Here is a 16,061-nt window from a genome sequence, read left to right on the forward strand (position 1 = left end):
TTCCTAATACCCCAAAAAGGAGGTCTTGCTGTGGGACTGAAATGGACCCGGGGTGAGTGGTGAAGCTACCCTGGCATAGAAATGGGGCAGTCTAGAATGCATAAATGCATGGTCTTGATGCAAACTATTATAACTTAAGAGACAGGACCCCCATCAGGAAGGACAAGCTGAACTGGCCTGGGGACTTAAATCTGGTAAAAGCCTTGCTTGCTCTCAGAGAACTAAGAGCCCAGAGAACTAAGTTTGAGATCTTTCTCTCTCACAGTGTTTATCCAAACAACTGCAAGTATCGGTAAGAAGTTGACTTAATGGCTTGACTGATTGTTTGATTAACTGTTTGACTTAATTGTTTGATATATACGACTAGAATGAAAGAGAAAAGCAATACAGATATCCCTGGGAGACAGAGCATCTCCTTGAGTTAATCTTCCCCAGAGAACTGCCTCTGCCAGAATGTCTTACCTCTATAACCGATCAATCAAACGGACAATCACTCTGACCCCTTCAGATGCTCTATAAATATGCTAGCAGGTCTGCATTAAAGGGGCCATTTTCATCATCAGTCTGTGGTTCCCTGCGTCTCTTTGTCTCTGCTGGTGAGGCCTGGGGAGGGTGAGGAGCTCTCACTGAATGCAAGCCTTGAGGCACCCCCAACACTTTGTGAACTCATCCCATTACGTAATTTGACTCTAGACAGCGGGTCCTGCCCAAGACCTGGCAGCTGCCTGTCTGGCTCTGCTGAAGCCCTGGCAGCCGCATCCACACCCCACTACTGCCGCCAAGCCAACAGCCCCACTCCACAGCTTCACTAAGGATCTCAGCAAATGCATCCCAGCTTAACAGATCCAGAAGTCTCTAGACTGGGTGGCTGCATTCCACAGTACTGAAATTTGAATAGGAGCACACCAAATTAGATGAGAAAGCAACACAGAGGCCAATTAAACTCACTTGTATCACTCATCATCATTGCTCATCGATTTGCTTGAGTGGGCGCCAGTAACATCTCCATTCACCCCTGTCACGTGCTAGTGTAGCCTAATGGCGTCTGCTCACTCCAGGAACACCAAGTGAGGCCCATTATTGTTACTGTTTTTGGCATATTGAATACACCATGGGAAGCTTTCCAGGCTCTGCTGTGTGGGTGGGATACTCTCAGTAGCTTGCTGGGCTCTCTGAGAGGGTCGGAGGAATTGAACTTGGGTTGGCCGTGTGCAAGGCAAATGTCCTACCCGCTGTGCTATTGCCCCAGCCCCCCAATAACTAGAATGCTCAACCTTTGACAAACAGCTAAGTAAATCCTCAGACAAAGACTTAACCTCATGGTGAAGAAACCTCATGGAACAATTTTCACATATTTTCTTTTCCTTAAGTATTTTTGATAATCCTTTTGCCATTTGGTTATAACAAGCAATATAAAACAGATTATTGTGTGTGTGCCGTAAGGAGGAAGGCATGGGGAGCGGTAAGGAAAATGGGGACAATGGTGAAGGGAAAGTCACTCAGGTGGTGGCACTGGTGTTGGAACACCAAAGCCCATAACTACTGCATTATGAACGACTTTTTAAACCATGGTATTTAAATAAAGTATAAAAAAATTAAAAACTGTCACTGTCACTGTCCAATTGTTCATTGATTTGCTCAAGTGGGCCCAGTAACATTGTGAGACTTGTTACTGTGTTTGGCATATCAAATATGTCACGGGTAGTTTGCCAGGCTTTGCCATGGGGGCAAGATACTCTCAGTAGCTTGCCGGACTCTCCAAGAGGGGAGGAGGAATTAAAAACAAAGAATTAAAAAATTGATTCTAACTATAGATTACAGTACTAGGAAACAGTGCTTAAGGAAACTCTCATGAGTTAAACTAGGACTTGGGTGTCCCGGAAAACCAGAGAGGTAAAGTTCTTAAGTGCTGGAACAAGTCATAACTATACTGTCAACTTGCAAAGGATCTCACAATCCAATTTGCCTCATCCGTTCACCTTTAGAAAATACATATTTTAGGGGCTGGAGTGAGAGCACAGCAGATAGGGCATCTGCCTTGCATGCAGCCTGACCTGGGTTCAATTCCCAGCATCCCATATGGTCCCCTGAGCACCACCAGGAATAATTCCTAAGTGCATGAACCAGGAGTAACCCCTGTGCATTGCTGGGTGTGACCCAAAAAACAAACAAAAAAAAACCCCACATATTTTACTTCCACCACCCTCTAACAATATGTATGTAAGTCTCTTACTTCATTTGTTTTTGTTCTGTAAGCTAAGTAGTACTATTTCTACAAAGCTTAACGGAAATAAATACTATTACTTAGTGTTTATGAAGTTAAAAACATGGACAATAACATGGACAGATGACCAAGCAGAAAGCATAAGCTTGGGCAGCCAGTTCCATGGACACATCTGTATGAGCACTCTGATGAGGACACCACAAAATTTGGAAGATGAAATCTGTGAGCTTTTCTAAGATTTCAGGGTGCACAGTTCTCAGGAAATAACAAAAATGGTGGGAATGATGACTTGGTAAAGGTAAAGGCCCTCCCGTTGATCGTCGATTTGCTTGAGCGGGCCCAGTAACGTCTCCATTGGAGACTTTGTTGTTACTGTGTCTGGCATATCGAATAAGATTACTGAACTCTGAAAAACTGGTTTTAGCAGAGATTACTGAAATAAAAATTCACAAAAATAACAGAATGACAGCATTTTACACACTGATTTATTTTAGAAGACATTCTATAAAAATTTAGTGTCTCGTGGAGCATCTGACAGAAAGCATTTTAAAATATAATTTTTAAGCTCTAAATAAAGTTTCTACTTACTATTTATATACACACTTTTAGCCATAAAGGTGTAATTTTGATGACCTCTTAAGCTACATGAGCACTACATTGCCAGCTTGTGGACATTAAAATACACATGTATACAAAGTTGAGGATAATTTATGTAAATGTTATATAAACATTATAAACAGATATTTTACCACATGACAGATGCATACAAATCCTTTTCTTTTCTTTCTTTCTTTCTTTTTTTTTTGAGTGACACCTGGCAATGCTCAAGGGTCACTCCTGGCTCTGCACTCAGGAATTATTCCCGGTGGTGCTTGGGGGACAACATGGAATGTTGGGGATCGAACCTGGGTAAGCAGCATGCAGAAAAACGCTCTATTTGCTGTAATTTAACTCCAGTCCCAAATCCCATCTTTCAATATAGTTTTCATTAATATATTCTTAAACAAGCACAAGTTTCTATTACACCCCTTACACATGAGTATGTGCACACATAACTTTTTCCCCCTGCATAATGATACTATAAAAATACATTTGGTGTAAGAAATAATCATAGCATAGCAAAATGCTGCTTTAACTGCTTAATTAAAAGTTGTGTATCTACATGATCTGGAAACGCAGCTTCGGACTTTTGAGCAGCAACATAGCTTCTCTGTAGATCTCCAATCTGTAAGCAAGATCAGAGAGCACAGAATGAGAAAAATGGAGCAAGGCAGTTTGGAAAAAAAGGCATCCACATACTATGAAAATTCAGGAGGTTCTTAGGGATACATCACTTGGTTATCATTATTACTTTGATTTTAGAAGTCTTTCATGTAGATTATATTTCAATCTCTTAAAATGTGTGAGAAAAATCAAATCACCAATTACATAAATAATTTCTGCTCCATTACTGCTGTCTAGTACAAATTCAAAACCCAGAGTTTTCATATTCAGTCATGATGGGATTATAAAAATAAAATGACATTTGCGTGCTGAAGCAGTCAGCTCTCAGGAGCTTTGGAAAACTATTTGTAATGAACTACAAAGAGACATATTTTGATTAGAATATTATCTTTTAGACAGAAAATTTAAGATCCAATAACCTGCTCTGGGAGAGTCTAAATAGTGCAATCACAGTAATGCTGGGACTTGACACTTTACAACGCGTGTCTCTGACTGTGGGTGAATCAGCGATCTGTGGTGCATGTGAGCAGTGGCCGGCAAATGACAACTTATGAAGGACAGCTTTTTGAGTACAGATGCCTTTGTAATATATGAAAAATAACATTATTATACTTTCTCGTAGTCTGTAAAGACTCCTTATCTCAGTCAACATTTTTTTTGACCTTTCCATTCTCTTCAAACTCTCCTTTGAGGATAAGGAAAGGTTTCTAAGTTAGTTATTAGATGCCTCTTGTCTTCTTATAAAATATGATTCTTTTTAGCTTTGGGATATAGCAGTAATGCCTTGTTTCCCTCTGTACTGTTCTTAGCTAATATAGCTTTTGCAATTATCCTTAATTCTATGGCAGTCTTGCTGACGAGTTGGTGACAATGTGATGTACAAAAAATATACACGCTTTACTTTCTGTAAAAGCCAGTTAATGAATACTTTCTAAACAACAAAATACTAGGGCTGGAGCATGATAATACAGCAGGTAAGGTGTTTGCCTTGCATGTGATCAACCCAGGTTCAATCCTCAGTATCCCAAATGGTCTTCTGAGCACTACTAGGGAGTAATTCCTGAGAGCAGAGCCAGGAGTAACCCCTGAGTATCACTGAAACCAAAAAAAAAAAAAAATTTAAAAGCCAAATAAAGTACTTAATGAGCATTTTTTGGTAACTGTCACATATATACTTAAAATGCATAGACATAAATATAACATCTATCTTTTGGTAAAGGCTATGGGTTGAATTCAAGGCCTCCCATATGCAGAGCAAGTGCCTTACACCACTGACCAACATCCAGTACCCTTTAAACATCAAACTTTTATTTTTTTTGCTTTCTGGGTCACACTTGGCGATGCACAGGGGTTACTCCTGGCTCTGCACTCAGGAGTTACTCCTGGCGGTGCTCAGGGGACCATATGGGATGCTGGGAATCAAACCTGGGTCGGCCGCATGCAAGGCAAACGCCCTACCCCCTGTGCTATCTCTCCAGCCCACATCAGACTTTTTGACATGAAACAATACTCTTTAATCTACTGAATCTTTAGTCAACATTTGTTGATGAATTTACTTAAATTTTATTAAACTGTCCCTTGAAGTGAAGGGATATATGCTACAAATATTAGAATTATCTTTAAAATTGTTTATTCCCAGAAGCTACGGTTAGAATTTCCTTATGTATCTGTACTTTAAACACAAGAAAAAGAAAGCACATCAGAAAAGAAATGTTGGAAAAAGAGAATACCTGATCAGAGATGGTTGCAAAGTTAAAATGAGGCTCGTACATATGGGGTGCTAAAGTTGATGCAGTTTGTAAAAGTGCCCTTGCCTGCATGAAAAGGGGGAAAAAAGAGAAAAACAAAGACATATAAGTACATATCAGCACAATACTTGTAATTTTCTTCTAGGGACTGGCGGAGTAGAAAGATGTGCAAAAGATCAAGCCCGAGGCTTCTGACATGCAAAGCATTCATTCTCCAACTGCCAAACATACCCATCCCTCTATATTTGTTTTCGGGAAAAAGAATTCTTTATGTAGCATACGACCTTAAAAAATGATATTGTAAAATTAGAAATTGAGCTCCCATTTGACCCAGCAATACCACTCCTGGGATATGTCCCAGTGAGGCAAAAAAGTATAGTCGAAGTGACATCTGCACTTGTTTGTTCATTGCAGCACTGTTTACAATAGCTAGAATCTGGAAAAAACCTGAGTGTTCGAGAACAGATGACTGGTTAAAGAAACTTTGGTACATCTACAATGGAGTACGATGTAGCTGTTAGAAAAGATGAAGTCATGAAATTTACATACAAGTGGTACAATATGGAAAGTATCATGCTAAGCGAAATGAGTCAGAAAGAGAGGGATAGACATAGAAAGATTGCATTCATCTGGGGAACATAAAGTAACAAAATAGGAAACTAACACCCAAGAATAGCAGAGATAAGTACAAGGAGGTTTACTTCATGGCTTGGAGACCAGCCGCACATGCTAGGGGAAAAGGCAACTCAGATAGGGAAGGGAGCACCAAATAAAGGGTGTTGGGAGGATCCTCCCAGGATGGGAGATGCATGCTGAAAGTAGACTATAGACTGAACATGATTGCCACTCAATGCCTCTTTTGCAAACCACAGCACCCAAAAGGAGAGAGAAAACCAAAGGGAATGCCCTGCCTCAGAGGCAGGGTGGGATGGGGGGGATGGGGGGATGGGAGGGATACTGGGATCAGTGGTGGTGGAGAATAGGCACTGGTGGAGAGATGGGCACTCGATCATTGTATAACTGAAACCCAAGCACAAAAATTTCTAAGTCTACAACTGTACCTCAAGGTATTTCACTAATAAAATTTTTTTAAAAAATGATACTGTGAAAAATATATATTCCTCATGATATATGATTTACTAACATAATTAAGTACTCACATCTTACCCGAATTATAATCACATACACATTACCCAAATTGTATCAATATTTATGGGTTTATTATTAACAAGTCAAAGTTTATCCCATATTTTAAAACATGAAGGAGGGACTGGAGCGTGGGACCTACAGTGGGTAGGTCATTTGCCTTGCACACAGCCAACGTGAGTTCCATTTCCAGCATTCCATCTGATCCCCCAAGCACCGCCAGGATTTATTCCTGAGTGCAGAGTTAGAAGTAAACCCTGAGCACCACTGGGACATTTCTTTTGGGGGGTGCCCCCCAAAATCAAATAAAATATGGAGGGGAAAAGGAGAAGTGAAAACTCACTACAGGGTAGATTTGCTTGTTTTTAAGTTAGGAACCATAATTTACAGTACTATTTTTCAGAATAGATTTAGTTACTTGTGAAGCTCTTGTGAAGTCTATGCTTCAACATGACATATAACTCAAAAGGTAATATTCTTGCTACTGAAAAGAAATAACACTTCTTAGTCTAGTTTTTGACTGATTTAGCAAGCTTCTAATGAGCTGTTTTCTAACGAAATATCAAAATCCTAAAAGCCATAGTTAAACTTCAAAGTCCCAAATTCTGTACTGGATGATAATAAGCATATTATTATTATTATTATTACCATTACTATTATTGTTGTTATTATTATACTGTTGACTTGAAAATAACAACTGAAATCAATTGAGCAGGATAAGTTTTCTGTTCTCTGAAGTTCTCAGAACCCTATAAGGCTGGAGCCGGTAGGGCATTTGCCTTGCATGCAGTCAACCCAGGTCCAATCCCCTGCACCCCACATGGTCCCCCTGAGCCTAATAGGAATGATCCCTGAATATAGGGCCAGGAGTAAGTCCTGAGGACCACCAGGTGTGTCCTAAAAACAGACAAACAAGTAAAAATAAAATAAAGTATACAGAACCCCAATTCACATCATTTCTTCCCATTGCAAAGCTGGCTCCATTGCAAAGTTCCATTGATAACACAAGTGCCTATGCTAGAATAATTTTTATTTATAAAAGAACAAATCTATCTTGGGGCGATAGCACAGTGGGTAGGGCATATATGCCTTGCACGCATCCAATCTGGGTATGATTCCCAGCATCTCATATGGTCCCCTGAGCACCACCAGGAGTAATTCCTAAGTTCAAAGCCAGGAGTAACCCCTGAGCATCACCGGGTGTGACCAGCCCCCCCCCAAAAAAAAAAGAACAAATCCATCTTACTTGCAGTTGGGGAATTTGTAAATTAAAGGCAACACCCAACGATGGTTCTTGTTTTGATAAAAAGTTTCTTGCTACTTTTTGGAGACCCTGTTGGAGATGGTCCTGTGGTCCTGTCTGGCTGTTCTTTCTGTCAGGGCCTGCGAGTAATTACTTCCTTGGTCTGTTTGTTCACTTCTTCTTTTAACTGCTATTAATGCTGTAGGAGTGTATTTAGCATTCTTAACTTTCTGTTACTTACGCAATAACAGCAACAGAACAATTTAAACTCACACCATGTGCTTAATAATATGCTTTTATTATGCATGTGCCTTGTACGCATCTTCTGCAAACCCTCTCAAGATCTCCGTGGTGTCAGTTCTGTCAGCACTCTATTTTCAACATTGTCCATGCTTGCCACAGATACTTACTGAACACCTACCACCGAGCAGGCCCATCCCAACCAGCGCTGCGACATGAAGTTAGAAGACAGAGAGGATCCCTGCTTGGGTGCAGCTAGCATGTCTACCTTCTACGTATGAATATGAAACAAATTTGATGGAATATGCACTGTGAAGGGCATATACAGGAGAGTGATATACTGAGCCTGAGAGTTCCTTTAACCTGAAGTGAGACCGGCTTTTCCTTTTTTTTTTTTTCTTTTTGGGTTATACCTGGCAATGCACAGGGGTTACTCCTGGCTCTGAACTCAGAAATTATTCCTGGCGGTATTCAGGGGACCATATGGGATGCTGGGAATTGAACCTGGGTTGGACACAAGCAAGGCAACCGCCCTACCCGCTGTGCTATTGCTCCAGCCCCAAGATACTGGGTTTTTCTATGGAGGTGGCAGTTACACTAAAACTTGAAAGACAAAAGAAGGATGTCACTGAGAAGCTGAGAGAAGCACTCAGGCCCGACGGGAAGAATGGTGGTGCACTGTGTAGAGCAGGAGGGCCGCCAAGGCTGCCCCCCACCATCAGTGGGGAAGGAGTGGAGGCAGCAGAGGAGATGCTAAAATTTTCTCCTGTTCAGGAGGCCACCTTTTTATCAGCTCATTTCCTTTGTAGCAGCCACAAAGCTCAACAATAAGACCCACGACCCCATCCGAAACAGGGGGAGGAGATGAACAGATGCTCTCTCAAAGAAGATAAATGGATGGCAGGTACGCATATGAAAAAATGTTCACCATCATTTATTATTGGGGAAATTTAATCAAACAATGAGGTACTATCTCACACTCGTGAGAGTGGCATATATTACAAAGACTGGAAACAACCAGTGTTGTTGGCAGGGATGTAGCGAGAAAAAAACCCTTATTCGCCATTGGTAGGAATGTCATCTGGGTTAACCTCTATGGAAAGGAATATGGAGACTTCTCAAAAAAGTATAAGAACAGAGCTCCCAAATGATTCAGTGAATTGTTGGTTTGTTTTTGCTTTTTGGCATCTACCAAAACAGCAAAAAATGTACATTCAAAGTGATATATACATACCTATGTTCATTAATAGCCAGGATATCCCAATGTAGAACTAAAGTATGAATGGATCAAGAAGCTGTGGTATACATACATAATGAACTACTATGCAGTTATAAGAAAGATGAAATGATGCACTTTGCTACTATCTGAATGGAACTAGATGACATCATGCTAACTGAATAAATGTTTTTTATAAAAAGAAATAAGATACACAAAAGAATCTTGGAACCCAGCAGCTCTATGCAGAGATGCCTCTGGACTCTGCACTAGGCCAATTTCACCGGGGTGCCTCAGATGGGAGCAGGTGTCCCTCCACCTTCCCCCTAGGAATCCCAGTGGCTGCCAACTTCCAGAACCCAATGAGAAGCCCAGTGATACACAGGAGCAGTGATGGCAAACACCAGGACTCAAGGGATAGGGGATGGGCCAGTCCTTCTCATCTCCCCATCCCTATGGGACCTTGGAGGTCACGCCCACAAACTGCCTTCAGCTGCTATTTGAGCTCCTTAATAGCTATGGTCCAGAGACACACAAAAGAATCTCAGAACCAAGCAGCTCACAGCAGAAATTTCTCCAGACCCTAATTATCTAAAATTTTAGAATTCCAGGAGTCTTATGCTATTCATAACAAGCAATACAAAATAAATTATCTAGCATATGCCTTTTCGGCAAGTTTGAGTGGTGGCAGGAAAATTCAAAATAATGGTGGCGGGAAGCTGTTATGGCGGTGAGACTGGTGTCAAAATATTGAATGTTATTCATTATCGTGAGCAACTTTGTGAAAATAAATATAATTTAATAAATAAAAATAAAATGGAGTGATAGTATAGCGGGTAGGGCGTTTGCCTTGCACACGGCTGACCCGGGTTCAATCCCTGGCATTCCATATGGTTCCTCCAGCACCTCCATGAGTAATTTCTGAGTGCAGAACCAGGAGTAACCCCTGAGCATTGCTGGATATGACCAAAAGTGCTCGAGCAAAAAGTGCAAATATATATATATATATATATATATATAAAAAGATAGGAAAGGGCCAGAGGCCAGATTAGGTGAACCCTTGCAGGCCAAGGTTTACAATCCACATTTTATTCCAAATGAAGGCAGGCAGAAGTCTTTAGAGAATGCTAATAAACAAAGCAGTCACAAAACTGATCTTACTTTTGAAAAAGTCACTTGACTGTTCTGAGGATATAAAACAGGATGCAAATGAAAACAAAGAGCAGCCAGGACACTCCTGTACTAGGCCTGGCAATAGAGGATAGCTGGGCAGAGAAAGAAAAGAAGGAAAGGGAGTCTGGAGGTGCTAGAGTAAAGAATGCAGCAGGTCCTGAATGTAGCCTTCAGGTAGGCAACAGGACTTGATGAACATGCTGGGGACACAGGATGACAGGGAGAGGTAACAGGAAGCAGGCGTTTTGAGAGTATAATGGGGTTTAAAATATGCAACCCCCAAATATGCTATACCTGGGCATCATCAACATCTACAGCTGAAGGAAAAATGCACAAAAATTGGAAACCGAAGACCTCTCTGACTCTGCTTTCTCGCTCTTACCTGTCACCTTCTTCCTTAAAACAGGACAAAATGCCCCTACATAAGAGGTGGCCTCACCAGGTCCCGAGCAAATGAGACCTCCTCTGCACCAGACTGAGGTGGCTGTCTGAACATAGCTTGGGAACCAACTCTCCTTTCTGTCAAAGTTCACCATCTCCTTGTCTCCTTGTCTCTTTAAAAGCTCCCTGTTCTTTTTTTTTCCCCCTTAAATTTTTATTAGTGAAACACCATGAGGTACAGTTGTAGACTTACAAATTTTTGTGCTTGGGTTTCAGTTATACAATGATTGAACACCCATCCCTCAACCAGTGCCCATTCTCCACCACCACTGATCCCAGTATTCCTTCTATCCCCCATCCCCCCCATCCCACCCTACCTCTGTGGCAGGGCATTTCCTTTTGTTCTCTCCTTGGAAAGTATCATGCTCATGCTAAGCGAAATGAGTCAGAAAGAGAGGGACAGACATAGAAAGACTGCATTCATCTGGGGAACATAAAGTAACAAAATAGGAGACTAACACCCAAGAATAGCCAAGATAAGTACCAGGAGGATTACCCCACGGCTTTGAGGCCAGCCGCACAAGCTAGGGGAGAAGGCAGCTCAGATAGAGAAGGGAGCACGAAAATAAAGGGTGTTGGGAGATTCCTCTCACAATGGGAGATGCATGATGAAAGTAGACTATAGACCGAACATTACTGCCACTCAATCTCTCTTTTGCAAACCAAAAGCTCCCTGTTCTTGGGGCTGGAGCGATAGCACAATGCGTAAGGTGTTTGCCTTGCACGGGGCCGACCTGGGTTTGATTTCCAGCATCCCATATGGTCCCCTGAGCACTGCCAGGACTAATTCCTGAGGGCAAAACCAGGAATAACCCCTGTGCATCGCTGGGTGTGACCCCAAAAAAACCAACCAAATGAACAAAAAAAAACCCAACTTCCTGCTCTGATCTTTTTGTGATCTTCATTCTCATGTATATTCTTCCAAATACATATTCAAATTCAACATCTGTATGCTGTTTGCCCATAAACCTTCTAGTCTGTTTTCTTATCAGACCCAGCCCGGGGGGCTTAGGAGGGTTATGAAAACTTTGTCCCCACTGAACACTGCCCCCAGGATTTGGGCTGGGGCAGAAAGACGATGGGGTGGGGATGGTGAGTGCAGAACAGTCCTCTAGGAAATGAAGGAAAGATGGGGTGGGGGAGAGGAACACAAGTTTGTCCTAAGTGGGTTGAGGATCCTGACAAGGTCACAAGGGTCCTCCGTGACAGAGCGGGAATGCAACCCCGGCCTGTCAGCCCTCAGAGCTTCCTTCTCAACTGTGACATAACCCAACATCACAGGGGACAGACAGCCTTCCTCTGAAGAGCACCAACTGTCCACCAGGTCACCAGTCAAGGTCACCAACCTGCTCGACATGGCCCTTCCGCATCTCCAGCACAGCTAGGTTGTTATAGGCCTCGGCGTGGTGGTTGTTGTTCACCAGAGCAAGCCGGAAGCACTGATAGGCCAGGTTCGTGTCTCCCACACCCTGCCAAAGGAAAACACAGACACACACACAATTCCATGCTTGGCTCCAGCTTCCTCAGATATAGACATCTGTCCTGCTGTCATAGACATTGCAAAGGGTGACTGCAGGAATTAAGTATGAATTCTGTGCATGAAGGAATATAAAATGAGGCAGAAAAAAAACTACATTGAAGGGGTTGGAGCAATAGCACAGCAGATAGGAAGATTGCCTTGCACACAGCCGACCCGGGTTCGATACCCAGCATCCCATATGGTCCCCTGAGAACTGCCAGGACTAATTCCTGAGTGCATGAGCCAGGAGGAGTAGCCCCTGTGCATCGCCATGTGTGATCCAAAAAGAAAAAAAAATACATTCGGGAAAAAAAAAACCAAACTGAACCTGGACTGGCAATAGCAGGAATTCCAGAAGTTCTCTTCAAGTGAACCTGCACCCCTTTGTTATACCAGAAGTCATATCAGAGAAACAACCTACCACAGCTATATGGCCCAAGTTGTACCAGACATCAGCTGCCTCATCTTCATTTTCAGCCAGGGAGAGGGCACGTTCAAATGAGGTCAGAGTCATATCATACTGCTGGGCATAGAAGCAGCAGAGCCCCAGATTGTTGAAAAGCTGGCAGTTGTAAACACCCATCTGCAGGAGTCGCCTTGTTGAAAAAGAACACAAATTTGGGTGTCAGCCCAAATTTATAAATGTTAAAGCTATATATAATTTACATATATTTACTGTTTGAAATGACTTTATTTTATGTAAAAAAGTTATATTTAAGCCCCACTTCCCCTCAAAAAAAAAAAAACATGTAAAAGCCAGTACAAAAGAATTATCTTTTGCAATAGTACTGGGCATGGGAAATATGTCCAGAGGCAAGGTCAGAACCGGGTTATATAAGCCTCTTTCCACAAACGCTTTGTGAGAGAACCACAGTGCGGAATAAAATAGTCGCATAAAGTAAAATCCACGCATTTGTGTTTCAGAGAGTTTTGGAGGTCACAAACAAATCCCACAGACCTAAATTAAGTTGAACGCTGCATTAAGTGTATACCTCCAAGCATTAGATTAGCTCCGCTCTGGCCTAGGTTATATGTATTTTGCAGTGTAGCAAATTAGACAGGCCCATCAGTGGGTCCCCATGTTATCCATGTGATTTTCAAGAAGCCCACTTTGCACCTACACACTCATGAGTTCCGAAAGACAAAGAACAATGGAGTTCAAATAAGTGAATGAAGATGCCGCACAGGCTGACCAGGCCTGAGGGGCATCAGCTGCCCATGCAGAGGACACCCTCACACTTTATATTTTATGCTCCTACCACACAGCAGTCAACTGTGTTATCGAAGAATAATTTTAAAATTAATTTTGAAAACCAAAAGTAGAAATAAAATAAGTATGTCTCAAGAGAGGACCAGTGAAGAAATTGAAAGCAATGTATCCGTAAAAACTGACAACGCAGGTTGGAGCGATAGTACAGCAGCAAGCAGCCGACCAAGGTTCGATACCTGGCATCCCATATGGTACACAAGCACCGCCAGGAGTGGTTCCTGAATGCAGAGCCAGGAGTAACTCCTGAGCAGGTATAACCAACCCCTTCTCTGCTCTACTCCCCCCAAAAAAAATCCAAAAAAAAATTGACAATGCTTCACCAAGAAGGCCATCCGATGTGGGGTCTTTCTAAGGCTCATAACTGTACTATACGAATCCATCACTTCCTACTCCAAGGTTCTCAGGTACACTGGGATTAATGGAGGCAATAACAGCATGAAATCTTTCAGTAACTACCAAACTGTCATTGGTTGATGACAAAATAACTCTGCCTGTGACATGGTGTCTTAGGAGGGATGGGTATTTGATCATTGTATAATTGAAACCCAAGCACAAAATCTGTAAGTCTACAACTGTACCTCACGGTGTCTCACTAATAAAATTTAAAAAAAAAAGAATCTTATTATAAAGAAGGAGCTTGTTCATTGTGTTTCACCTCCATAAGCTTTATCATTACAATAAAATTATTATCTGAAAAAAATAACTCAAGTTTGTCAACCAGGTGTTTCTGCATGATGCCAAGTATTTGCATACTTCCAAATTATTGATGCCATTTCTAACACGTTTAAAGATTGAGGGTGATTGAATTTGGGATCTCATAGCAATATGTCCTGTACCTTATTTTTTCTTTTTTATTATTCACTGTTTGTTTTACTAATATTTGACAGTAAAGTAGCTTGACAACTGGAAGGTAAAGCTGACCTGTAGAAACGGAGAGCTATTTCTGGCTGATCCGAATAGAAGTGGTTGCTCCCAATGCAAGCGATGGCCTCCACGTGAGTGCTGTCCTGTTTCAAGACTTCTTTGTAGTACTCAGCTGCTGATGATGCGTTGTTCATTTCCTACTCTCCGGGAAGACAGAAGAACAAGACTTTATTCACTGCCAAGAATTTTTTTTTTCTGATTTCACATTCATTCATTCATTCATTCAACAAACACAGCGAATCTATCATGTGCCAAACTCCATTTTAAGCCCCCCAGGGCACAAGACGGATGACAAGAGAAAGCGACTCAATCCAGGAGGTGGCATTTGGCAGGGAAGACAAACAAATGAACAAACATACGAGAGATTGCCAGGAAAAAATGAAGAAAAACAGAGCAGGAAAGGCGAGGAGGAGGAAGGGGAGGAGAGAGGGGGCTGCTTCAGAAGGGGTTGCCAAGGAACCATCTGGAAGAGGAGTCCTGTGAACAACCAATCCTCAATCGAAGGGGGACGCAGGCACATTTGGGGGAAGCTCATCTGGGCGGAGGGATGAGCAAGCCTGAAGTTGGAAGCTCTGGTTGGGTCTGAGGGGCCACACAAAGGTTGAGGAGGCTACAAAAGACAGGGGGGAGGGCAGGAAGGGTGTATGGGGGAGGAAAGAGAGGGCAGAAGGGATGGAGGGAGGCAGAAGAGAGGGAGAGACAATATACAGGAGGCAGGAGAGGCAGCCAGGGGTTTTTGACAGGGTAAGAACTTCAGTGTTGTTCTAAGTTAAGAGAACTTAAGAGGTTAAGGGCAGAGGAGTAACAGAGTGTGGCACCTTTTTAAAAGAATAATTTGGTGACTACACACTGGGCCCATCCAAGTGGAGAAGAAGGGGAGCAGGAAGACCAGGAGTCTCTAATCATGCATTTGATCGTTACCCAAGAATCTCACATCTTGGGACCAAAGAGATAGCACAGGGGTTAAACACTTGCCTTGCTCCACTACAACCCAATTCCCCACACATGGTCCCCGAACACCGCCAATGGTCACTCCTGAGCACAGAACCAGGAGTAGCCCCTGAATACTGGGTGTGCCCTCCCAACCAATGCAAAACATAAAAGACAAAGAGCCTCGGATCTCTCAAAGCCACTGCTGTAACATTCATTATTTATAACTGAACATCAATTTTAAACTTTTTTACAAAACACAAGACCATGGATACATTTGTTGGCTAATTACGAGCTCTCACTTTCCCAAATTTTTCATTGTTTTGTATACAACTATCCCTTAATGTTTTAATATGGAATTCACTCAAAGGTATTAAAAAGAAAACAATTGAAGAAATGTGGAGTTTTGTTATATTTTGCATAACAAAGGTCTCAAAAGAATGTGTTGTAGTTATCACACAATTATGCAGTTGCAATGATTATGCAGTAAACCATGGTAACTGATTCCAGTGTGGTCACCACCCCACGTGTATTCCAAGACCTTCCCTTCTATGGACTGAACAGTCCAATGTTATAATGAAGTTTCAGTACTCAGTGTGAAGGTGGTTGGAGGTGGAGCCTGTGTGTGTGCAGCGGAGGTGGGGGGGTTAAACGGATTATAGGTGGAGTGATCATGACTGGGATACATGCCCTTAAGAAAGACACAACTTGATCATGGTATCTCCCCTCCGGGGTAAATATGCAAACCATAATGCCCCAAAAA

At 42.1% G+C, this 16,061-nt stretch overlaps 1 protein-coding gene across 2 annotated transcripts in view; it reads right to left on the reverse strand.

Annotated features, from left to right (window-relative positions):
• Positions 1-3,238: 3,238 nt before the first annotated feature.
• Positions 3,239-16,061, reverse strand: part of TTC8 (tetratricopeptide repeat domain 8) — a 71,589-nt gene continuing 58,766 nt past the window's right edge. Inside the window, exons 11-15 of one of the 2 annotated variants that reach the window (XM_056133621.1) lie at positions 14,366-14,505; positions 12,596-12,770; positions 12,002-12,124; positions 5,179-5,262; positions 3,239-3,449 (exon numbers count right to left, since the gene is read on the reverse strand). In XM_056133621.1, the coding sequence (XP_055989596.1) occupies positions 3,333-3,449; positions 5,179-5,262; positions 12,002-12,124; positions 12,596-12,770; positions 14,366-14,505 (639 nt within the window). In that variant the 3' untranslated portion in view covers positions 3,239-3,332. The remainder of the gene's footprint in view (positions 3,450-5,178; positions 5,263-12,001; positions 12,125-12,595; positions 12,771-14,365; positions 14,506-16,061) is intronic. The other variant, XM_056133622.1, reaches the window with a different exon arrangement.

This window comes from Sorex fumeus, unplaced genomic scaffold (assembly GCF_029834395.1).
Source record: "Sorex fumeus unplaced genomic scaffold, SorFum_2.1 ptg000098l, whole genome shotgun sequence".
NCBI lineage: Eukaryota > Metazoa > Chordata > Mammalia > Eulipotyphla > Soricidae > Sorex > Sorex fumeus.